The following is a 27,548-nucleotide window of genomic DNA, read 5'->3' on the forward strand; positions in this document are numbered from 1 at the left end:
TCTTCAGAATACCTATTTTTCATTCACTGTGAGAGACCCCCTTCTTTAGTTCAAACCAAGTTACCGTCTAACCAATGCTGTATAAATAGCTCATCATATCAGGGGATGTACAATGGAGCAGGATAAGGCAGTGGTTAAGTGAACCTGAATTGGAGGGTCTAGGTTGAAATTCAGAGTCTGAAACGTATTGTCTGAAATTTAGAAACTTAATTTCTTTGGGGCCACTGTCCTCATCTTTAAATCGGTACCTCTTTCAGAAGATTATTGTTAGGATTAAATATGATGTTTATAAAGCTCTTATATTTGGAACATAGTAGACATTCATTTATTGTTTTAACCTGTTCATTCCATGAAGGAATAGACTATCTTATTATGTCCTTGATTCTCATATTTTATGTTTAGCCATATTGAGTGATGTGTGATATTTGCGTTACAGACCTCATCTGGCAATTCCAAAGCAACAATGGATTTGGTAACTTGGCCAAAGGCACATTGAGCTATGACTCAGAACTGAACTAGTAATCAGTTTATTCCTACAAGTTTTTATTAGAAAAGGAATTTTGCTGATGATTAAGTCTTAGTCATGTGATAAAAACTGGCTATTTTTATGTCAAATCCCCTAATTTAAGTAGAGGTACTGTAGGGGGAAAAACATTTTTCTCTATCCTTCTAGGTTCTTCTGGCCATTCTAAAAATTAAATTGAAATGAGGCAGATTAACAGGAGAAAATCAAACAGAAGTTTAATAACTTGGGAGAAACCCAGGAAAACTAAGTAACTCTCCAAAATGGCCCAATCCCTCACCTTATACCATCTTCAACTAAAGACAAAAAAAGGATGTTGGGAGTTTGAGACCTCAAAGGGGAGGGAGGTGATTGACATAGAGATGGAAAAGCAAATGTTTGGTAAAGAAATGTTTGCTAGGCCATGCAGAGAAAATGCAACACAGAAAGGAATTTTAAAGAATAGATTTTGCTAGGTTCCTCCTTGTCTACCATACTATAGTTATCTACAATGATAGCTCCTTTCCTGGAATAGACCTTCTATTCTTTTAGGAAGTTAAAGGGAAGGTAAAATTTTCTTGCTGAGTTTTTGAGGCATTGATTGTTTCCAGCTCAAAATTATCTGCATGTCAAAGAGAAGTTTGGGGGTGGTAAATTTTGCTCCCCTATAGTACATAATTACATATGTGTTAAATTACAACAAAGTTTGTGGCTTAAATTACACAGATTTATTACCTTACAGTTCTGTAGAACAGAAGTCTAATATGGGTCTCCCTGGTCTAAAATCAAGGTGTCATCAGAGCTGCATTCTTCTCTGGAAGATCTAGATGATGATCTGTTTTCTTGTCCTTTCCAGCTTCTAGAATCCACCTGCGTTCTTTGGTTTGTGGTTTTCTTCCTGCATCATATAGCCAGTAATATTGTATCTCTCTGACATTGTTTCCACTGTCACATCTCCTTTTCTGACTCTTTTATTTTTCCTTCCTCTACTACTTTTAAGGACTCCTGGGACTACATTGAGTCCCTTGGATAATCCAGGATAATTTCCCTATTTTAAAGTCAGCTGATTAGTAACCTTAATTCATCTTTGCCCCATAACCTACATATTCACAGGTTCTAGGGAGTAGGACATGGACTTGGTTTTAAATGGACCAGAGGTAGGGTTGTTATTTCTGCCTACAACAAGGGGAAAATCTAAAGGCTAAAATCTGCCTAGTACTATAGCCCCAATTCTACTCACACTTCCTCATCTTTGAGAACTTTTTAAAAAACATATCAATTATGTAAAAAAAAAATCTAGGAAAGAAAAGGACTTTACAAGATGGGTTATTTAACTTCTGAAGAACTTCTACCAAAATTTCTCAGGCTATGGAGGCTGGAAGTCAGAAATCATGGTGCCAACATGGTCAGGTTCTGGGGAGGGCTCCCTTGTGGCTTCCAGATGGCTGACTTCTTTTTTTTTTTTTATTTTTTATTTTTTGGGGGGATACACCAAGTTCAATCATCTGTTTTTATACACATATCCCCATATTCCCTCCCTTCCTTGACTCCCCCCCCCTCGAGTCCCCCCCACCCTCCCTGCCCCAGTCCTCTAAGGCATCTTCCATCCTCGAGTTGGACTCCCTTTGGACCTCATGAAACTTAAAAGCTTTTGCACAGCAAAAGAAACCATAAACAAGACTAAAAGGCAACCCTCCGAATGGGAGAAAATAATTGCCTATGAAACAACAGACAAAGGATTAACCTCCAAAATATACAAGCAGCTCATGAAGCTTAATACCAAAAAAGCAAATAACCCAATCCACAAATGGGCAGAAGACCTAAATAGACATTTCTCCAAAGAAGACATACAGATGGCCAGCAAACACATGAAAAGATGCTCAGCATCACTAATCATCAGAGAAATGCAAGTCAAAGCCACAATGACTTCTCTTTTTATCCTCACGTAATGGCAAGAGAGAGAGGAAGCAAGCTTTCATGACATAAGGGCACTAATCCTATTCCATTCCATACGCTCCACCTTCATGACTTCATCTAATTTTAACTAATTCCCAAAAGGCCCCACCTCCTAATACCATCACATTGAGGACTAGGGTTTCAGCAAATTCATTTTGGGAGGATACAAACATTATGTCCATAACAAGGACTGAATTTTATTTCTATATTTAAGAATCAATAGAGTGTTTAGCTTGAGGAGGAAATTATGGAGTAGTCCTGAGAAACACAGAATTTTTATAAGATGACTGCAGTACCATTACCTCACAGTCTGCACACGGACATAGCTAGCCCTATATAATCTCTAAAAAAACTGGTTATTCAAAAAGTTGTAATACTAACTTATGGGTATATTTAGACCACTAGCATCATATTTAAAACTCTACAATCCACATTTTTTCAGACTAGAGTTTGGTATAATAGATTTCTAGCCTAGGAATCTGGAGAACTGTAATCTGCTCTTGGTTTAGATATTAACTTTTGTGAAATTTTTGGGAAACCTTGTAATGTTTCTGGGCATGGTCCCTTCATCTCTACAATGAAGGAGATTACCTAGACCATCTCTAGAATACATTTTAGCTCTAAAATGTTATGATAGTAATAACAAACCTATATTGAATTACTTTTTCTCTGTAAGCATTTTTTCACATCACCTCATTTAATATTCATAGTAAGGCTGTGAGTTAAGCATTGTTATTATCTTTATTTTTCAGATGAAAAGAAACTGAATCTTTGAAAGATTAAGTAAGTCACCAAGAACACATAGCTAAATAAGTGTTGGAGTCAGAATTCAAATTCATAGCTGCCTCATCCTAGAGTCTGAGGTCTTATTCATGGCCAAACTATCACTGTGAGTCAATAACTATTGATAAGGAACAATAATTTTTGAAGATGACTTGCCTTGCTGGGAGGATTTCCTCTGCACGAGAGTGTTAAAAAGAGCAATAGAGAGCAAGCTGGAATCAGAGCAAGGGAGATTCTGTTCCTTTCCTACATTTTTGCTATCCCAGAGTTCTTTTCATACTCGAGGTAGTAAAGAAGAATAATGTTTGTCCTAAAATATTGGCTTGGCATCTCCATGTTTCAAACCATATCAGCATCTCTAACTCTGGATCTGAACATAGCTGTTCCACATTAAACCGAAAACCATCTTTTCTGTCTATGATGCTAAAACATTTTGTGTCTAATGCATATAATAAAAATCACAGTGAATATAGGCATCGTATTCAGAATTTTACTTCATAGACAGTTTAGAAGAATGCATCCTTCTACTTTATTGAGATATGAATGGAATAATTGAAGAAAGATTAACTTACTTGGGTATATTTTTCTTTGCATGTCAAAGTTAATAGTTACTAACCTAGTTAAAACATTAGGTAGAAAATCTGCTTCTATTTCTTTGTCAATATTATTATTATGCAATAATGAGATATTATATTGTAAATATTTACTCTTTTTACTATAGAGACTTAATATTGGAAAAGACATCCAAAGAAATTCTGTCTAGTAGTTTACCTATAACCTCCTGTTTTTAAAAAATCAAAATGCTCATCTGCACTAATGACTATATTTTTTAAAAAATATTTGGGCTGGTATTTTCCTGTCATGTCTGTTTTTTAAGTGACTTTATTGATCATTTTATTCTTCACAGAAGCACCAAAAATAGTAAACACTATATTTTACAAAATTAAAAAAAATTAATAAAGACAAATGACTTAATAGTGTTTCCAAAAGGATAAATTAAGCTGTCCCTCAGAATTATATTTCTCTTTTTTTCAATTACGAAGACTTACATTCATACTATCCTTTTAAACGTGTCAATAAAAGTCACATAGCGCAACATTGAATGAGATATTCTACTTAGACATTTTTCTTTTGCTCTTTCTTCCTTTGTCTCTCTGCTATACCAAATAACATTTTCCCCAGAAAATATAATTCTGAGGATTGGAAATCGTAAGCCTTCTTAATTTTATTTAAAATAAATCTGGTCTACTTTTTTGACCTTTAAAATATTCCACCTCAATCATTCCATATATTTACCAGCACATTTAAGGTAGTAATAATGAAGGTTTTGAGGATTAGAATATAATGTTACAGTTATTTTTATAGTAAAAGTTATATATATTTACCTATTATCTCACATCTACAAGTCTAATTGCTTACAGTTTTCAGAATCAATACAAAAATATATAAATAAGTAATGTGTAATAATGGTTAGTTATTATTTCATAGTTATGAAATGAAAAAGTAGGACTGGCAATTTTGACTTGTTTTAATAGTTTGATTAACTATTTGGCATAGGTTTAGTCTATGTGATAAAGCTCTAGATTGAATGTAGAAATATTGCTGGTCCTATATTACGGCACATTCCTTGCTATATATGAAGGGTGTTTCTTTTTTCCCATGACAGTAATGCTAAAAAGTTAATTACCTAGTTTAGGGTGCAGAATTTAAAGACATGAATCTGGTTCTAATATGGCAGACACCTATTAATTTCACACAAAAGAGGAAATTCTGTGAAGTACAAAAATAGCTATTTTATTGGCTATAAATAATATCTTTACAAATAATACTAAGTTTAACTAAATTCTTCACATTATCTAGATCACTACAAAGTAAAAACTAGTTACTAAGATAATGGAGCATAATCTAAAGCAAGAGGGAAACCCAAGGCACATCTTCCTTTCTTCTTCCACTAAAAATGGCACCATTGCCAGTGACTGGGTGGTCAGTGTTTATTTTACAATTAATAAAGGATAAAGGACATTTTCTGAATTTTTTAGATGTTCACATTTTAGCTAAAAAGGCCAAGTAGAGGGCTTCCTAGGTGGCGCAGTGGTTGAGAATCTGCCTGCCAATGCAGGGGACACGGGTTTGATCTTTGCTCCAGGAAGATCCCACATCCCGCGGAGCAACTAAGCCTGTGTGCCACAACTATTGCGCCTGCACTTTAAAGCCTGTGAGCCACAACTATTGAGCCCATGTGCCGCAACTACTGAAGCCCACACACCTAGAGCCCATGCTCCGCAGCAGGAGAAGCCAGAGCAATGAGGAGCCTGTGCACCACAATGAAGAGTAGCCCCCACTCACCGCAACTAAAGAAAGCCCACATGCAGCAACGAAGACCCAACACAGCCAATTAATTAATTAATTAATTAAAAAAAGAAAAACTTCATAAGGAACATAAATAATGGATGTATAATTAAAAAAATAGCCAAGTAGAAACGTAATTTTTAAGCATTTGTTGGCTGTGGAACCAATTTAAGTAAAATCTGATTTAAAAATCCAAAGTAGAACATAGATAAATGTAGTGTTCTTAAGGTATTGGGTGATGGTAAGGCATTTAAGTAAATCTTGTGGTTAGTGAGTTTATCAGTTTCCTGACATTTTCTATGCATACTCATGTGTGTAATTTTCTGGAAGGATGTTTTTTCTAATACATTAGATTTCCAAAGTGGCCCACAGTTTAGAAGATTTTTAAATTGCTTCTTGCTGATTAAATAAGTGAATGACCAAATGAAAAATACTAGGAGACTCAAGTTCACGTTAATGTTCTGCCACTAATTAGTTTATGACCCTAGATAAGTCACATGAATTATCTTATCTTCTGCTTCATCATGAATTAGAGAAAACCAATTAGGTCTATATTATTTACAAAAATTGTACACTAAATCCTGGAAAAGAAAAAGGACATTAGTGGAAAAGTAGTAAAATCTAAATAAAGTTTTCAGTCAATAACATTATTCATTTCTTAGTTATGACAAATGTACCAAGGTTATGTAGAACGTTAACACTAGGGGAAACTGAGTAAAGAGTATAGGGGAACTCTGTACTATCCTTGTAACACTTCAGTAAATCTAAAATTATTCCAAAATAAAATATTTATTTAAAAAAAAGTATCACAGTTTTAACATCGAGTGAGGCTGAGAATTTATTTTCAACTTAGATAATAGTAGATCTTATATGCTATTAGTGGATCATATATACTATTAGACACCCAATGCATGTTTCTGAGCCTGTAAACAACATGATCAAAGGAAACCTTATTTGGAGGTAGTGTTCCATATGGAAGGGAAACTAGAGGAAATATGACTATTGAAAGGCATCATTATTGTTATAGACTTGAGCTAGGACTGAGGTTTGGGGAATAGAAGGAAAGCATATGAAAGCATAAAGGTATGAATATCTTTAAAGAAATAATTAACAGGGCTGACTAGGCAAAATCGCAAAGCCATTCTACGTATTGTATGGTCAACACTGGGCCTTGGAACTGGAAAGTCATTTTTACAGACTTTTAAAAATAATAATGCCTTATGAACTTATCTGTTTCTTTCAAAATTTAAGATTTAGTATGTAGTCAAACTTTTTCTAAATCAATTTCTCTTTATCCCTTTTCCTCATTTATGCACATTGCTCTTTAAAGGAATTGGCAAAATTTTATATCTTATTATATTGGATTTTACATTAAGTAAATAGGTATGTTTCAATTCCCCCCAAAACAGAGCAGTCTACCTTCAAAAAAAAGATCATGATTTGTATTATGAGAATACATTTTAAAAGATAATAAAATAGAAAAGTCATTTTTAAACTAGAAAATTGAAATTGGTCTTAATTGGGACTTAGTCTTTCAGCATTTAGTTCCTTTCATTTTTTGTGTGTGTGTGTAACGTTTTGTACACTATGAGAAATCTCTGCTTTAAATACTATGCTCAAGAATTCTTTTCATGCCTCTGATTAAAGTGCAAAGATTCTCATACATCACTCACCCATTACAAAATCAAAATTGCTTGTGATCAGCTTTGTGATGTTGGCCAACACAACAGTGTTTTCTCTGGAGATCCTGCTTGAGACTTTTTCAGAATTGCAAGTCTAAAACTAATATGTTTAAACATGTTGCTTCACATGACTCTGTATAATTGGAGTAGTTTATAAATTATCAACCTCCATTAAATGTTTGAGTCACAAATAATCTTTGGAATAAATTAGATCAAAATCTTTCTTTTTCCATAAGGAAATTGAGAACCATAGAATTTAAGTGACGTAAAGAGGTCCTGTAGTTCTCAGAAGATTCTTCAATCACTGTCAACCAGCACAGACATTTCTGTTTCTTCATATAATGAAGATCATGGACCTAAATTTAACTGAATAGCTAGAGGGGCACCATTTGTTCCCATTGGAATGGCAGGTTTTGCAGCAATCTTTGTGTATGGATTATATAAATTGAAGAGAACAGGAAATACTAAAATGTCAGTTCACCTGATTCACATGTGCATGGCAGCCCAAGGCTTTGTTGTGGGAACAATGACTATGGGCTATTCCATGTATCAGGAATTTTGGCCAAAAGCTAAACCTTAGAAGCGATGCTGTCTTGGTCTTGGTGATAGTGCTTGCTTTAGTCACATATCTCACATTGAGGCTATATATTTTTGTTGAAATAAATTGAGTGGGTCAGGCTATAACATGGTAATTTGAAACTGGCTTCCTTTCTTGCAGTATTAATTTGCCTAGTCAACAAGTTACTGGTGACTAGCTCCCTAACCAGGTCATTTAGGGGAGTCAAATTAGCACAAAAGAAACATGTTACTTTTACGTGCACATGATAATTGTAAAATGTCCACCTTCTTAAGCTCTCCTCATGAAATTAGCTCTAAAGAAGATAACAAGTCAATCCTGAAATACACCTGTTGTTACAAAATATCGCATGCTTTTGATGTTATGTAGGAATCCTATTTGCCTTGTGGCCTTCAGTTTTTAGGACTGGTTGGCTCTTGAAGAACCCTTTCAAAACAGTGTATGGAATATAATATTATAAGCCTCCCTACACTGACAATTTGTGTGTGTTTAAACCAAACCTGAAAAGCTGATAACAGAGCTGCTTAGAAGTAGTATTTATTTCAGGATCATACTTGTAAATATGAGAATAACTTAACTATGGATCCCAGTTTTGCTCTTTTATTATTGCAGAATTATATTTTGCTGCTGCCATTTTAGAATAATTTTTAAATGTCATCTTGAAACAGGAATATGTATTTTAAGTGCTAATGCAAAGATAAATGAAAAACATTTTTAAGTGTGTATAGTACATTTATTTTCTCTCTAAGAATCATAAATGTTAAACTAAATAAATTACCTATAATGGAAGTGATTAATGATTTTTGAACAAGCTGATTTGGTCAGACATTTTATACAACCTTTGGTATACGACAGAATGCTTTATTGCATTTGTGAAATTCTCTTGTTTAACCTGAATTTATATTCCATGGTGATAACATGGGGAAGGTAGTGTTAATAAAATAAGTGAATGTTAAAGAAAAAATAAAAAAGGAAGAAGGAGGAGGAGGAGGAAGTGGAGGAGGAGGAGGTTAAATTCTTGAAGAAAAGAAAAAAAAGTTCACTTTTTGTTTTCTAGCTCCTGAATATTTTCTTCAGGCTGATTGCCTTCTTTGGGACTGAAATCATTACAACTTTGTATGTTCTCCTTACAATGTATCTAGGCTAATTCTACTTCTGATTGGTTCAGGAATACATCAAATAGAGAACATAAACTTCTTTAAAATTATTTCTGCTTCTAATTTTTTAATAATCACATCAATGAAGGATTGTTCATTTTAAAAATATACATATTTTTTTTTTCTTTCCACTCTGCCTTTTGTCTTTTATATAGAAAGACTAGCATGATTTTGGACTTTTTTTATATATAAAGTTATTTATTTATTTACTTATTTTATTGGCTGTGTTGGGTCTTTTTTGCTGTGCACAGGCTTTCTTTCAGTTGCAGTGAGTGGGGGCTATTCTTCGTTGTGGTGCGCGGGCTCCTCATTGCCGTGGCTTCTCTTGTTGTGGAGCATGGGCTCTAGGTGCATGGGCTTCAGTAGTTGCAGCACATGGGCTCAATAGTTGTGGTTCACGGGCTCTAGAGTGCAGGCTCAATAGTTGTGGCACACAGGCTTAGTTGCTCCATGGCATGTGGGATCTTCCTGGAGCAAGGATCAAACCCGTGTCCCCTGCATTGGCAGGCAGATTCTTAACCACTGCGCCACCTAGGAAGCCCTGGAATTGTTTTTAAAAAATAATTTTGATCAGAGGAGTAAAAAATGTGAAGAAATTAATTTATAAGAACTGATTACAGTTCTCTCATTTGCCACCTCTTTTTAAAGTTTTGCCTGTAGACATGTAATTCTTCTAAGTGTTTGAATTTTAATTCTTTTTGGTTTTTAGACTGTTAAATGGAGGTTTTAGGGTGTTAAAAGTGAAAATTGACAATGTCCACAGAAACCAATGGAGCAGAATTATCTTTAGCTATTCATTATCCTAAAATTAAGAATTTAAGAAGCATTTGTTTTGCCATCCAAATAAGAAACACATGCCAAAATGTGCACGCTCTAGCAAGTGCCAGACACACACAGTGTGAAATTTATAGTAAGCACATTTTGCTATCAATACTCAACTCAAGGTGGTTGCAGAAAGAAATGAGCCAGGGTGTCACAGAGAGCATCTATGGCTCTCTGTCTTATACTTTTCAAGGACATACAGGGAGACTGTCCCTTTTGGAAAACTTATCCGTTAACTTGAATTTTAAAACACAAACATGATTCTCTAAAATTGCCACAAAATCTGCAACTTAAAGTGTTTGTAGCCTTAAAATACATACAAATTTGGTGAGATCCTTCTGTTTTATTTCATAGTGAGCCAGATTCTTACTTTCCTTATTTGGATAAGAGTGTTATTTCCAAAAAGTGAATCACTGGATTTCAAGGGGTTTTAGGCTATCTGAATCAATAACTATAGTTTTATTGAGCCTATCTTCAAACTCTATCAGATTTTGGAACAGTGAAGCATAAAGCAGAAATACAGAGCAGAACTTTTTTATTCCACTCAGATGGAAAGAAGAAGGCAAATAGGAAAAATTTGGGGACTACAGAACACTTAGGAAATCGCAGAGAATTTTTATCTTTTTTCATTTTCTTTTCTCAGAACTGTTATCCTTCTCCAGCACTCAAAGAGGTAGTGTCTAATGCCATCATAATATAGTTCCAATGCTTTCCCTAGCAAAAAGATATTCAGATAATTAGCAACAGAAACTTTTAATTTAACATAGCAGATTGAACACCCGAGTTTTCATGAATCTTTTCTGAAATAGTAAAATGACAGTAAAAATATAAAAGAAATATAATCCTCTCCCAACATATACAAACAAAGAGGGGAAAGGAATTAACAATGGAAGAGAGCAAGATGGAAAGTATATTTGACTTAGTACAGGGGTTGACAGTGAAGTCTCAAGTCTTACAGAAGAAGGTACACATAGGAAGCAAACATATACTCTAACTCTAAATATCAGCCTATTCAGAAAAGGAGAGAGAGAGAGCAACTAATTAGAGGATTAATCTACAAAGTCCAACATTTAACTGAGAGAGATTCCAGAAAAAGTACAAGAAGTAGAAGCCACTCCAAGTATTTTAAGAAGGAAAATATTTAATCCAGTGAATGATATGCTTACAAAATCATGAAAGGGGGAAAAAAAGCAAATTCTAAACTGGGTATCTTGAAATGATGCCCGTAAAATATAAAACTGGCTAGTTACGCCTCTGATGTCAGCACTGGAGTTATAATGGTCTAGATCTATAGCCATGGCCACAGCCATACTAACCCATGAACCTCAGGAAGCTGAAAAGTGGATGCCTAAATGTGCATTCCACTGATTAGGAGGCTGGGTGAAAAAGTCACCAATATTGGGCTATTTTCCTTATACTTAGAAACTAGAAACTGGAACCTTCTGCAAAATTCTAATCTGATAGCCCATGTTGATAGTCAGTAGCCAGAAGGAAACGGATTCCACTTTACTTCTGACATTCAAATCTTGAACAAGTGAGTCTAATTGTAGGAACCTAATAATCACTCAGAAACTTAGTTGCAAGGAATTTTGAAAAATGTAGTGTCTAGCTTGGTATCCATGTGCTCATCTAAAACTCTATTACTTAGTGAAAAATAGATTTGGGAGGGACAAGTAACTCTAGAAGTATACAATAGGTTATTTCCCTTGAGATATTGAACCAAAATGACTCTAAATTTGAGCAAATTAAATAGGGGGACTAAGAAAAAGTCTATATACTGAACAGTGAGATTCCCAGCTCATTTACTCTATTCAACTTCCAGAATGCTGGAAGTCAGGTGTAATGCCACAGACATTATTGGAACATTGTTATTTGGACAAATTAGCCCAAGGGAAAAATGCTAAATGTATGGATGTTTGGGAGCCCTAATAAAATGCTCAAAGGACACCCACAATTTTATAAAACTTATCATACATAAGGCTTCCAATCAGATTGTACTACATCACAGTTAAGTAAAAGGGACTTCCAAGGATATTAGTCATTTTTGAATGCCTTTAATATGAAAGAGAAAGACCAAAATAAACAAGCAAACAACAAAGAAAACAAACAAACAAACAAAACCCCAACAACAACTAGTCAATAAACATTTGGAGGAAACAGAGGCAATATGGAGAACAGAAGAAAATCAATAAAAGATGATTAATATTGTCATCGATTTAAGATAGTAAGAACAAAACACCTAAAGAAAGAAACAATCATATAACAAATATGAGCTCTTGGAAATTAAAAACATGGTACCTGAAGTTTTAAAATTCTGTGTAAGAATTTACAAGATAATATTAGAGGAAATCATGCAAAAAGGAGAATAGTAAAATGAGCAAGTAATCACAGAGAAAGAAAGCAAATTAGAGGATCAATTTACCAAGTCCGGCATATAACTATGCAGAAATTCAGAAAAAAAATACAGAATTAACATAAAAAATTATCAACAAAATAACAAAAACTTTCTCAGAACTGAAAGATATAACTTCATATAACAAAAGGTTCCACTAGCGGTCATCTTAATGAATAAAAACGATGCATTGAGGCACCATTATTGTTAATTTTTATAAAACCAGAGATAGAAAGGTGGTGATGATGATGATGATGAGAAAGAGAGAGACTGACAGATAAGGAGAAAGTTTACATCCACTGGAATAGAAAATGGAATGATACCTGACATTTTAGCAGCAAAATATTGAGGAGAAAATAATTTCCAAGCAAGAATTTAATGATGAGTCAAACTAATCAAGTTGAGAGGAGAGTGAAATAAAGACATTTCTGATATTCAGTCTTCAAAAACTCACTATTCACATTTGCTTCCTAGGCCTCAGCTCTGCAAAGTGCATCATATATTATTGTCTCTTGCCTTGGTCTTAATGAATTCTTTGTGAGCAGTAGCATGGTAATGAATAAACAAGTTTGTGATTACTCTTGTAGATAGCATTCTGAGTTATTGCTCTCTTATAACTTTGCATATTACACTGGCCTTTTTAGTTGTTGAAACAAACAAAAGATTTTCCAATCTGGCATGCTCATTTCAAACATGCAGGTGTTAGAGGACTGCACATACTAGTTGGTCACTGTTAGAGACTGGAACTACATCTATTAATTTCAGCAAGCTTTGTTCTGTCTAGAGAGTTACCCATGACAGCAACTCAGCTAAAACAAACAAGCAAATGAAAAAAAACACTTTATGAAAAAACATTTTCAGCAAAAATAAAAGTTTCTTCTTCTTTCCATCTCAGTCCTCTCCTGCCCCATAACTATTATGATCAAAACTAGGAATGCATTGGTTCAGCACCTTGCTCCTAGGAGGCATTTAGCAACAAACTGTTGATGAACTGACTGCTGAACTCACTGACCAGAAGACTACATGAGGGTAAAGCCTGGCTTGAGAATTGTATGATTTGGTTACCTTTCCTAATTCTACAGTCTTGGAGCAGTATGAGAAATTTACATAGCAACCAGCCCTAAAGGGCTCCCTAACTAGCAATCAATCAAAGTATAGAATTGGAGAAAAAGATATAGAGGATTAAAAGACCAAATTGACCTCAGCCTAATATATGACCAACAACCTGTATATATGACAATTGAAGTATGATCTGGAGAAGACAATAAATCCCAGAATAGGATGCCTGAAATGTCACTGTTACAACTCCATTACTTTTTAAAGACTCTGGATCTTTTGTTAAAATGGAAATTACATTTAGGTCATTTCTTACCTCAGTGTGATTAAGTTTTAGGTCCTTTTCCAAGACAGAATACAGGAGAGCACAAAGCTTAGTGAAAAGAGGGGGAATGGGCATTCAAACAAGAGCTGAGGGAATCAGAGACCAGCTTCATTGCACAGCAGTGACACACCAGCTTCACGCACCACCAAGGAGGTCCCTGGCATGCTTGAGGGCCATCCAGTGACCCAAAGAAGCAGATAATTTTCACCTTGAAAATCAATTTGTCGAAATAACTCTGTTGAGAAGAGGAAGAGTGACAGGCAGGTAAACTAGGAGTTGCGTGGCTTCCAAACACTTATTAAACATGTTGAAACTCCCAGGTTGTATATCAACCAGCTGGGGATTACAGCTGGAGATTTAGAATTATATAGAATTTAAGCTTCCATATCAGTTCTGAGTTAATGAAGAAATAGACTGCTAGGCAGAGCATTAGAGCCAGCCCAAGGACTTGGACTTAATAAAGCATTTCAGAGGGGTCAGATGTTCTGAGGTGATCAGTGTATAAATTCCTAATCCCTGTATACACATTTGATCATTTATTTAGCACTATGACTCATTATCACCAGGAATGCTGTGTGAAATGTTTCCCTGACCTCTTGCACAGACCACCAATAAGTCATTCAGATTTTCCCACTGGAAATCATCTGAGTATTGCACTTCAGTGTTTGTATATACAAAAGCTGCTAAATACTGGGTATCATAAGAGCTTGGATCAATTTATCCTTATTTGCTTTCATTTTTATAATTAAAATTTAAAACTGTATTTAGTTTATTAATACCAAAAAGTTTACTTATAAAAGAATAAAACCCCATAAAAGTTGATGCATTTGTGATTATTAGCACAGTATATATGAGATGTATTTAAAATGTCAAGAAACTGATTCATTTTTAAGAGTTTCCTCCCAAAATCCAGTGAATTATTTAAGTTGTGGCATCCAAAGTCACTACTGCACCCTTCTTTCAGTAATTTACAAGTGCTTTCATAGAAGTTATCCCAATTTTATTTTTCATTGTCATAAAAATCACCATGTCAAAAAAAAAAGACCTTGGTAAGGCAAACTGTAAAGATAGTAAAATTAGGGGGCTTAACACATAGGAATAGAGAAATGTAGCTTATGTAGAATCCTATTTGTTGATAATGGGCCTTTAAGGAAACTTGCTGGAAAGATTGAGCTATGGCTTTATTTTATAGTTGGTGGGAGTGAACTTTATTGTTCTGGTTCTAGAATTTTGTACTAAGATCCACAGGCATCATTTCTCCCTTTACCCTACAGAATTTCCTCATTTGGATTGTATTAAATGTTGTACCATATGCTGCCTTGCATTCTTAACTCGTTTCATCAGTATTTCTTGCCTTTTAAATTTTATATTAACTTACTCTATGCATGTCCACTTACTCTCTTCCATTCAGAGGACTATTTCAGCATGTCAGAAGCACTCAACAAGTGTCTATTGATTGATTGGCATCATTGATACCCACATGTTGCACACTTATGACTGTTCAGAGCTGAGAAAAATTATTCTGGAATTCAATGCTAAATTAAACTATTATTTAGGGAATTTTACATTTTTTTTCTGAAGAGACTGATTGTATATTATATGTAAAGAAAATCAACATCTATAAAAACAAAAAGAAAGCAAACAGTACTAATGACTTCCATTCTGATTGTTATTAAACCTCAGCTACATCTCAGTTTAGATATTTTGTGATGTAAAGGTATCTTAAAGGGAGGAAGTGGTCAAGATGGTAAAATAGGAAGACCCTGAGCACACCTCCTTCTAAGGGCACATCAAAATTACAACCATTTACAGAACAACTATTTTTTTAATTTAATTAATTTATTTTATTTATTGGCAGTGTAGGTCTTCCCTGCTGCTCGCGGGCTTTCTGTGGTTGCAGAGAGCAGGGGCTACTCTTCATTGCAGTGCGCAGGCTTCTCTTGTTGTGGAGCATAAGCTCTAAGCATGCAGACTTCAGTAGTTGTGGCACATGGGCTCATTAGTTGTGGCGCACGGGCTTAGTTGCTCTGCAGCATGTGGAATCTTCCCGGACCAGGGCTCAAACCTATGTCCCCTGCATTAGCAGTAAGATTCTTAACCACTGCACCACCAGGGAAGCCCTACAGAGCAACTGTTGATAAGAACAAATTGAAGAGTAGTAGAGAATATTTTATACAATTAAAGCTATAAAGAAGGAAGCATAATGATATGGATAGAAGGGACAGAGATGCACTGTAGTCAAGACCCATACCCCTAAGTAGGTGACCCAGAAAAGGGAGTCTATTTACAATTGCAGAGTTTCTCCCCAAGGAGAAAGGGATCCAAGCCCAACACTGAGCTCTTAAACCCCACATGGGCTCCCCAGTACAGGGATCCTACACTTGGAAGACAAGCCTCCAGAATATTTGGCATTGAAGGACAATGGGGCTTACTTTTGGGAGAGCCAGAGGGATGTAGAAATAGAAAAAACACATTTAAAGGGCTCATGCAAAATCACATGGTCTGGGACCCAGGGCAGAAGCAGTAATTTGAATGGATCTTGGAGAGCCTCCAAGAGAAGCAGGAGACAAATGGGACTCATTTTACTATGAGTACATTGGTGGTGCTGACCAGTACCATTTTGAAATCTTCCCTCTAGCTTTTTACCACTGGGACTCAGCCAGTCAGCACCAGTTCTGGGGAAACAAAAGCCAAGCAGCTGTGTGGGAATATAATCTCACTCACTAGCAGGTTGGCTATTGTAAGACTCTCTGAGCTCCAGCTGCCCTGGGACTTGGCTACACCTATCGGTGGGATGACACCAGCCCCAGGTCACCCTGGGCTCTGGCCCTACCCAACAGTAGGCAGATGCAAGCTCAGGACCACTGAAGCCCTACAAACAACTGTTTTGACCTGAACCCCCCACCAGCATGTTGGCACCAGCTCCAGCCTTAAGATCCCCTGAACTCTGTCCTGGCCACCAGTGGGTCAACATTAGTTTCTGGACACTTTGGTGCCCTTGGCCAACTACCCTAGGATCTGGCCTCTCCCAGCATCAGGCTGACACTAGCTGTGGGACCTTCAACCCTCCAGCCAGCCACCACAGGACTTGGTCTCACCCACCAATGTGTAAGCACTAGCCCCAGGAATACCCAGGGTTCTTTAGCCAACTGGTTCATAACCCAGCCCTGCCCACCAGCAGACCAGCACTAGGAATGGAACTTCTCAGTTGGTGTAGCCAGCCATGCCAGGGCCTACAGCCTTTGCCCTAGGCAAGAGTCTGGCAACCAACTGGACTTGGGGCCAGCCATGCCTACCAGTATACCCACAGTAGCCAGTCCACCACGACAGAAGGGCCCTTGCAGCCCACATAGAGAGCACCCCTAGAGCATATAGCTCTGGTGAGCAGAGGGAAGTGTGCTGCTGGGCCCCAAGATTGGGAAACATAACCAACCTACCAAATATATAAAAATCAAAACAGAGAATTAGGCAAAATGAGGCAAAAGAGGAATATGTTCCAAAGGAAGGAGAAATATAAAACCCCAAAGAGAACAAAATGAAGTCAAGATAAAACATCTACCTGATAAAGAGTTCAGGGCAAGGATCATAAAAACATTCAAAGAACAGGGGAGAAAAATGAATGAACAAAGTAAGAAGTTAGAAGTTTTCAACAGAAAATGTGAAGAAGAATGAAACAAACCTGAAGAATACAATAACTGAAATAATAATATACTAGAAGAAATCAAGAGTAGATTAGATGATACAGATAAATGAATCAGTGGACTGGAAGGCAGAGTAGTGGAAATTACTCATGTTGAACAGAAAAAGAATTTTTAAAAGAGAAGAGAGCTTAAGAGACCTCTGTGACAACATCAAGCATACTAACATTAGCATTATAGGGGTTTAAGTAGAAGAAGAGAGAGAGAAACAGGCAGAGAATACATACAATAGCTGAAAATTTCCCTAACCTAGGAAAGTCGACAGATATCCAGGTCCAGGAAACATGGAAAGTCACAAACAAGATCAACCCAAAGAGGACCAGACCACTGTAATTAAAATGGCAAAAATTAAAGATAAAGATTAAAGCAGCAAGGGAAAAGCAACATGTTATGTACAGGGGAATTCTCATAAGGCTGTTAGCTGACTCTGCAGGCCAGAAGGGAATGGCATGATATATTTAAAGTGATGAAAGGAAAAAACCTACAACCAAGAATACTCTACCTGGCAATGCTCTTGTTCAGATTTGATGGAGAAATCAAAAGTTTCACAGACAATAAAAAGCTAAAAAATTTCAACACCACAAAACCAATTTTATAAGAAAATGCTAAAGGGCCTTCTCTAAGCAGAAAAGAAAAGGTCAAAACTAGAAATATGAAAATTACAAAGAGAAAAATATCATTGGAAAAGGCAAATATACCATAAACGTAGTAAATCATTCACATATAAAATGAGTAAGAAGGTTAAAAGACAAAAGTAGTAAAATCAACTACATGCATAATAATGAGTAGTTAAGGGATACATAAAACAAATTGATGTAATGTATGTTCAAAACAGTGAATGGGAGGAGAAGAATTCAGGGTTGTTAAAATGTGCTTGAACTTAGCGATCAACAGTATAATATAATCACATATGTGTATTTTGCTATATATAAACCTTGTGGTAATTACAAACCAAAAATCTATACAGATACATGCACACACACACACAAAGAGAAAGGAATCCAAACATAACACTAAAGATAGTCATCAAGTCACAAGGGAAGAAAGCAAAGAAGAAAAAAAAGGAAAAAAAAAAAACTACAAAAACAACCCCCAAATAATTAATGAAATGGTAAATACAAACCTATCAAGAATTACTATAAATGTAAATGGAATAAGTGCTCCAGTGAAAAGATATACAATGGCTGAATGGATACAAAATCAGGACCCTTATATATCTTGCCTGCAAGAGACTCACTTCACATCTGAACACACACACAGGCTGAAAGTGAGTGGATGAGAAAAGATATTCCATGGAAATGAAAAAAGAAAAAGCAATACTTGTATCAGACAAAATGACTTTAAAACAGAGACTTTAACAAGAGACAAATTAAGATATTACTTAATGATCAAGGAGAAGATCTGTAAATATATATGTACCCAACATAAAAGCATTTAAATATACATAAAGCAAATATTAACAGACATAAAGGGAGAAATTGATAGTAACACAATAATAGTAGGGAACTTCAACACCTCATTTACAGCAATGGACAGATTATCCAGAAAGAAAATCAGTAAGGAAACACAGGCCTTAAAAGACAAGTTATACTTGATGGCCTTAATAGATGTATATAGAACATTTCATCCAAAAGCAGCAGAATACATATTCTTTTCAAGTGCACATGGAATATTCTCCAGGATAGAGCACATGCTAGGTCACAAAACAAGCCTTGATTTGGTGTAAGAAGGGAAGTCACCTACAAGAATAACAACTGCAAAGATAAAAAATATGATCTTTGTGAAGGTAAGCAATATGCTACTAAACAACTGATGGGTCACACAAGATATCAATAAAGAAATCAAAAAATACCTTGAGACAAATGAAAATGGAAATCTACAGGATGTGGCAAAAAGCAATTCTTAAAGAGAAGTTTATAGCAATGCAAGCCTCTTACAGGGAACAAGAAATATCTCAAGTAAGTAACCTAATCTCACACCTGAAGGAACTAGAAAAAGAAGTACAAACAAAACCCAAAGTTAGTAGAAGGAAGGAAATGATAAAGATCAGAGTAGAAATAAAGGAAATGGAGACAAAAAATAGATCAGTGAAAATGAGATGTTGATGCTTGATAAGATAAACAAAGTTGATATACCTGTAGCCAGACTCATCAAGAAAAAAAGCCTAAATCAATGAAATCTGTAAAAGAGTAAGTTACAATCAATACCACAGAATTAGAAAGAATCATAAGACATTACTGCAAACAATTATACATCAATTAAACAGACAACCTAGAAAAAAATGGACAAATTCCTGGAAAAGTATAATCTTCCAAGGCTGAACCAAGAAGAAATAGAAAATATGAACAGACCAATTACCAGTAATGAAGTTGAATCTGTAATTTAAAATCTCCCAACAAATAAAGGTACAGAACCAGATGGATTCAGAGTTGAACTCTACCAAATATTTAAAGAAGGGTCAACACCTAATCTTCTCAACTATTACCAAACAGTTGAAGAGGAAGAAACATTTCTGAATTCATTCTATGAGGCCAGCATCACCTTGTTACGAAAACCAAAGACACCATAAAAAGAGAAAATTATAGGCCAATATCACTGATGAACATGGATGTAAAAATCCTCAACAAAATATTAGCACACTGAATTCAACAGTACCTTAAAAGGATCACATATCATGATTAAATAGGATATATCTCAGGGAATCAGGAATGGTTCAATATTTGCAAATCAAACAATGTGATACAGTACATTAACAAACTGAAGGATAAAAATCTTATGATCATTTCAGTAGATGCAGAAAAAGTTTTTAACAAAATTCAACATCTATTTACGATAAAAATTCTGAGCAAAGTATGTATAGAGGGCTCATACCTCAACATAATAAAGGCCTTATATTACAAATCAGAGCCAACATCATGATCAATTGTGAAAAGCTGAAAGCATTTCTTCCTGAACAAGACAAGGATCCTGAACAAGCCCAATCTCACCACTTTTATACAACACAGTACTGGAAGCCCAAGCCACAGAAATCAGACAAAAAAAAAAAAAGAAGAATCCAAGCTGGAGAAAAAGAAGTAAAAATGTCACTCTTTGCAAATGACATGATACTATACATAGAAAATCCTAAAGATACCACAAAAGAAAGCTACTAGAACTTATCAATCAATTTATTAATGTTACAGATACAAAATTAATATACAGAAATCAATTGTATTCCTATACACTAAAAACAAACTATCAGAAAGAGGAATTAATAAAACAATCCCATTTACAATTATATCAAAAAGAATAAAATATTTAAGAATAAATCTAAATAAGGATTAGATTTCTTAGGATACTAAGAAAACTATAAGAAACTGAGAATAGAAATTGAAGATGATACAAATGGAAAGATATATCGTGCTTATGGGTTGGAAAAACTGATGTTGTTAAATGATCATAGTACTCAGGCAATCTACATATTCAATGCAATTTCTATCAAAATACCAATAGCATTTTTCACAGAACTAGAACAAATAATTCTAAAATTTGTAAGGAAACACAAAACACCCAGAATAGCAAAAATAATTTTGACAAAAAGAACAAAGCTGGAGGTATCATGCTCCCTGATTTTAAACTATACTACAAAGCTACAGTAATTTAAAACAGTATGGTACTGGCACAAGACGGACACAAAGGTCAATGGAACAGAATAAAGAGCCCAGAATTAAGCCCACAGTCATGTGGCCAATTAATCTACAAAAAAGACAACATGGAAAAGATAAATAGTGTTGGGTAAACCAGACAGAAGAATCAATTTGGACTAATTTTTTACACCATATAAAAAATAAACTCAAAATGGATGAAAGACTTAAGTATAAGACCTGAAATCATAAAACTTTTAGAAGGAGACCTAGCCAGTATGCTCTTTGTCATTGGTTTTAGCAATATTTTTTTGGACATGTCTCCTTAGGCAAAGGAAACAAAAGCAAAAATAAACAAATGGGACTACATCAAATTAAAAAATTTTACACAGCAAAGGAAACTATCAGGAAACTATGAATGAAATAAAAAGGCTCCCTACTGAATGGGAGGAGATATTTGCAAACCATTTATACAACAAGGGATTAATATCCAAAATATACAAAGAACTCTGATAACTCAACATTAACAAAACAAACAACCAAATTTACAACCTGGGAGAGGACCTAAATTGACATTTTTAAAGAAGACACATATATGGCCATCAGGCACAGGAAAAGATGCTAATCATTAGGGAAATGCAAGTAAAAATCACCATGAGATATCACTTCACACCTGTCAGAATGGCTATTATCCAAATATTAACAAATAACAAGTGCTTGCAAGAATGTGGATCGCCATTGAGGGGAATGTAAATTGGTGTAGCCATGTGGAAAACAGTATGGAAATTCCTCAAAAAGATAAAAATAGAACTACCATATGACCCAGAAATTCCACTCCTGGATGTTTATTCGAAGAAACAAAAACACTAATAAGAAAAGATATAAGCACCTCTATGTTGATTGCAGCTTTATTACAATAATCAAAATATGGAAGCAACTTAAGTGCCCATCAAAAGATGAATAAGTAAAAAGATATGGATCATGCATACAGTGGAATATTACTCAGCCATAAAAAAAAGAATGAAATCTTGCCATTTGGGACAACATGGACAGACCTAGGAGGTATCATGCTATGTGAAATAAGTCAGAGAAAGACAAATACTATGATTTCACTTTTGTGTAGAACCTAAAAAATAAATGATTGAACATAACAAAACAAAACCATTATGAATACTGTGAACAAACAGGTGGTTGCCGGAGAAGAGGATGTTGCGGGGAGGAGAAATAGTTGAAGGAGATTAAGATGCACAAACTGCTAGTTACAGGATAAATGAGTTATGGTTATGAAATATACAGTGTGGGTAATATTGTCAATAATTATGGAATATCTTTGTATAATGACATGATAACTAGGCTTATCATAGTGATTATTTTGAAATGTATAGCAATATCAAATCACTGCTGGGTATAACAGGAACTAACAGTGTTGCAGGTCAACTATACTTCAAAAGTGCACAAACAGAAAAAGAGATCAGATTTGTGTTTACCAGAGGGGGATGGAAGAGCAGGAATTAGATGAATGTAGTCAAAAGGTACAAACTAACAGTTATAAGATAAATAAATATTGGGGATATAATGTACAACATGAAAAATGTAATTAACAGTGCTGCATGTTATATATGAAAGTTGTTAAGAGAGTGAACCCTAAGAGTTCTCACCACAAGGAAAAACATGTTTTTCTATTTCTTTAATTTTGTATTTATGTGAGATGTTCATTAAGCTTTTTGTGGTAATTATTTCATGGTGTTAGTCCAACCATTAAATGTATCCAGTGCTGTATGTCAGTTATACCTCAGTAACACTGGAAGAAAAAAAAAAAACTATCTTAGTGTAGTTTTATTATTTATTGTAGGGCTAAGCTTGACTAGGAGTTAACAGGTCCAGATTCTACTTCCAGTGTCAACACTGTCTTATTTCTTCCATTAGCAAAACACTCTATCTTATTCTGGACTCACTTTTACCCTCCATAAATTTGTCAGAGCAGAGCATGTTTACATTTTGCATGGAGTTATATTATGTGGATAAATGAGATAAGTTAATTGAAAGAATTTTGAATTGTTATAATGAGTCTCACTTACTTATATCCCAAGTTAATATAATCATTGTGTAATATTTTTAAAGGAATGGTCAATTAGAAGTTTTTAAAAAAGAAAAATCACAATGAGATATCACCTCACATCTGTCAGAATGGCTATTATCCAAATGTCAACAAATAACAAGAGCTTGCAAGAATGTTGGTAGGAATATAAATTGGTTCAATCACTGTTGGTGGGAATGTAAATTGGTTCAACCACTATGGAGAACAGTATGGAGGTTCCTTAAAAGACTAGAAATAGAACTATCATATAATCCAGCAATCCTACTCCTGGGCATATACTTGGAGAAAACCATAATTCAAAAAGATACATGCACCCCAATGTTCACTGAAGCACTATTTACAGTAGCCAAGACATGGAAGCAAACTAAATGTCCATTGACAGATGAATGGATAAAGATGTGGTACATATATACAGTGGAATATTACTCAGCCATAAAAAAGAATGAAATAATGCCATTTGCAGCAATGTGGATAGACTTAACAGATTATCATATTAAGTGAATTAAGTCAGATAGAGAAAGACAAATATCATATGATATCACTTATAGGTGGACTCCAAAAAGATGATACAAATGAACTTATCTACAAAACAGAAAGAGACTCATGGACTTCAAAAACAAATCTATGGTTACCAAAGGGGAAAGATGGGGTAGAGGGATAAATTAGGAGTTGGAGATTAACATATATATACTACTATATATAAAATAGATAATCAACAAGGACCTACTATATAGCACAGGGAACTCTACTCAATATTCTGTAACAACCCATGTGGGAAAAAGAATCTAAAAAGAAATGGATATATGTATATGTATAACCGAACCACTTTGCTATACACCTGAAACTAACACAACACTGTAAATCAACTATACTCCAATGTAAAATAAAAATTAAATAAAATAAATAAACAGAACAAGTAATAATAAAATCTTAAAAAAATCTTTTACAAAAAAATACTACAACTGTCATTCATAAAAGTAGATATAGATTGCTCACATTATAAGAATTCTTAGTACTACCAACTGTTGTTTTCAGATAATATTTTTATCCACTAAGAATATATGAGAAGGAATGATTCTTTTTTCTTTTTAGTAAAAATATGATTATCATTGCTTGTGCAATGATCTTATATTTTTCAAACATCGTTTGTTCTGCTTATAATCACTAACTTTTTTGCCTTTGCCTTCTCTGTCACAGTGATTCCTTCCCCCTCAACCCATCTCTAACCCTGCATAACTTGGATCTGCTATTAACATTTACCTGTCTTAGGAAAATGAGTTGTTTTTAGGGAAAAAGTGATAGGTTTGACTCCACTGTGCCTTCCAAATAAAGTCTAAACTTTTAGTTTCAGACTTAAAAAGTTTGTCTTAACCTACTGCTTCAGCCTTAACTGTCACTCTTACCTCATTCTATAATGGTATCCAACAGTTGGAAACACGTTGATCCTGATAATAATTTTCTTGTATCTAAACTTTGATTATGTTGTCCTCCACACTCACTTGTTGAAATTCTGCCCATCTTTAAGTACCATCTCATCCATGAATGTTTAATGGTCACCCCACTGTAAACCTTTTCCCTCTCTGGACTTCAACACCTTTTTGGATTCACCTTTCTTATGACATCTAGCCTGTTATTTTCTATTACTTTTATTTTACTGTTGCTTTTATTTGCTTATTCAGTTTTTATTTTCTGTTTCTTTTATTCTCTGTGTTTATTTCTGTTGACAAAACTTTAAGCTTCTTAGGTTGTTGTTTTCTACTTACTATTGTATTCACAATAGCATCTAGGAGATTTTTCTAGGGCAATAAGAAGAAGCTCATAAGAGTTGAATTGAATTGCTGGGCCACTTTTTTAGGTATGGCTATCAAACTGAACCTTTCATGGAACCGGACAAGAATAAATCTCCAGTATTAGTGTACAAGAAAATTGTCTTTTAGTATGGAAGGAAAGAGTCAAGCTTTTTGACAAATAAATACTACTGAGTTTAGAAAAAAATGTATTGCTAGAAATCAGTACCCAGATATCACAGGTACATGAAACTATGACTCATTCTACAAAGCTAAAAACTTGATTTACGTGTATGACACATAGGATTTAAAACTTATTAAGAGTCTACAAAACATTAAAGGAGTGCTCCAGAATTTAGGCAGATTTTTAAAACAGAAATAGTAAATCCTGCATGTTTGCATAAAAACTTGTATTATGCAGTTTCCTTAACCTTTTGTTTAGGAGAAAAATCAACTTTGAGCAAATATTTTCAAGTAATACCAGGAACAACTTTTCTTTTTTTAATAATTATTATAACATGAAAGTATTTTTTTCCGAGAAATAATGTTTCCTAGTATTTGGAATCTAATGAAGGCCACATCTATACAAATAGGGCACTTAATAAGCCCAGTCATTGATAGGCGTCCTGTGTCTTTAAAATTTGTGTCCATTTTTTCTCATCTCCCCTGCCCATATGATTCACATTATATATTTTCTTCTTAGATTATTAAAACGAGAAGAAAGTTTTACATTTATTCCTCGGTCCCGTGAAGAGCTTCCAGACAATTTTCCGAAGGAAATCCCTGGGATCTGCTATTTCCTGGAGGTAAGAACTGGTCCTAAGCCACCAAAGCCTTCTCTTTCTTCATCAAGAATAAAAAAGGTTTCCTACAACATTGGCACCATGTTCCTCCGGGAGACAAGCCTCTGAGACCTGCTGCAGATCAAAGACTCTTCCAAAAAGCACAAGCCCAGAACATGGGTCATGACAGGAGAAAGGAAAGAGATTGTTTCTCTTTCACTGCTTTGTTGAGAACAAGCAGTGGAATTTCTGTTATGTCAGGCAATAATCCTAGCAAAACGTGGGTGATGACTGCCAATAAAAAAACTGGAGGGCAAGGGGGAAATAAGATATATCCATTCTTATGAGTGTTTTTGGTCACATATATAGTATGTATAATATATATGTATTTTAATTAATTAGAAGTGTGAGACCCCTTTCAAAACTAACCAATAAATAGATTCCATGTTTTCTTGTTTGTCACACATACATGTATCTTTCTCTATGTATTTGTATTGCTTTTGAGAGCCAGTTTTGAATATGTATTCCTACATTTAGTGAGTTAGTGTCAGAGGAATATTTTCTAATTTTGTTTTTCTGAACAGACATTTCATACATATCTCATGGCAATGTGGTAAACTTCCCAGCAGGAAAAACTGTAACTTGGCAAAATATTTTAGGAATATTACCTATTTTTATACATATCTCTTCTAGATAATTTCACACATTATTAGATTTTCAGAATCTGCTACTGTATAGTTGGTATATTATGTAATTCTAACATATTAGTTGAATATAGTTTCACTTATTTAGAGAGATCAGTGCTTAGACTGAAAATACACATAACCTAGGATTTCAGATGCTGAGAAAACATCATATATCTACTTAGTAAGTATATCTTTTAGATTTGATTAATGTAGCATAGAATCCAGAGGAAGTGGAATTTCCTAGTAGCAAATATATGTATGTGAAACCAAGATTACAGAAAGGCCTTTTGGTCATCTTCTAAGAAATATCAGTGAAAATAAAATGCTTTGCTACATTGGACCCTTTCAACTTAGCACTTCTAAATATATGTAGTTTTTAACAAGGTACTAAATTCTAATAACAGCATTCTACTAAATGACATGTAAGTCCACCCTCCCTGCCCTCATCACCTTCCTCAACAGATGCTTCCTAAGGGCTAACTGCCACTCTTAGGAGCAGATTACTAGATACTGGAATTAATGAGAAAGAAGTGTAGGATGTTTTGCTAAGAAGATTATTTATTCTTGCATAATAAAAACAAGGAAAAAAACTGTATCTTATTGATTTGAGAATTTTTCTTCTGCAGTTTATTTGATGTGACTTTTAAATTCAGTGAATTATCTTCATTAACACTGAAGTATGTCTAACCTTCAGACCTAGTAATCACCATAGTTACAGATAGGCTTCCATTGCATGTTCTGCTAAATGAAAACCTGTTCCCATTAATTAACAGTGCATGAAAATATTATTAGACTCACCCGGAAATTAGGAGCACAGCATGTCCAGAGTTTTCCTCTTTTGGATCAGCCATGAAATCTAAATTTCTCTTGAGGTTAATGAGTTGGAAGCATTTGTTTCCTTGAAGACTGGTGGTGGCCATTTTCTTACTCCAGTATGTATACTCATTGGTAGCTTATGTCTACTGAATACAATATATTTTTTTCTGGTTAGGAATTTTAGCTGCACTAGGATTTGGTTATGACATAATTCAGTTAAGGAACATATTAACGAGTGTCCAATGTAGTCTGTGAGGATTAATTAGTGTATTTAAGTTCTCTAAGTATACAGCTAGCAAATATTTTTAGATATGCAAATTATTTGTTATAATGGTGATCATTTCTGTAATTGTTGAACTGTCTTCTCTCCCTGGGGCTTAAGAGGACACTAATGCAACACTTTTCATGTGGAGACAAGACCTAGACCCTGAGCTCTCTGAATCCTTGCCTGTCCCTC

General features: G+C 34.7%; 1 protein-coding gene and 1 pseudogene across 2 annotated transcripts in view; both read left to right on the forward strand.

Moving 5' to 3' along the window:
• The window catches only part of GUCY1A2 (guanylate cyclase 1 soluble subunit alpha 2), a 375,283-nt gene extending 349,565 nt beyond the window's left edge, over window positions 1-25,718 (forward strand). For both annotated transcript variants that reach the window (XM_057749769.1, XM_057749770.1), the window contains one exon: window positions 25,511-25,718. In XM_057749769.1, coding sequence (XP_057605752.1) covers window positions 25,511-25,718 — 208 coding nt within the window. The remainder of the gene's footprint in view (window positions 1-25,510) is intronic.
• On the forward strand, window positions 886-7,852 carry LOC130861167 (HIG1 domain family member 1A, mitochondrial-like; annotated as a pseudogene).
• Window positions 25,719-27,548: the final 1,830 nt, after the last annotated feature.

Source organism: Hippopotamus amphibius, chromosome 9 (assembly GCF_030028045.1).
Source record: "Hippopotamus amphibius kiboko isolate mHipAmp2 chromosome 9, mHipAmp2.hap2, whole genome shotgun sequence".
Taxonomy (NCBI): domain Eukaryota; kingdom Metazoa; phylum Chordata; class Mammalia; order Artiodactyla; family Hippopotamidae; genus Hippopotamus; species Hippopotamus amphibius.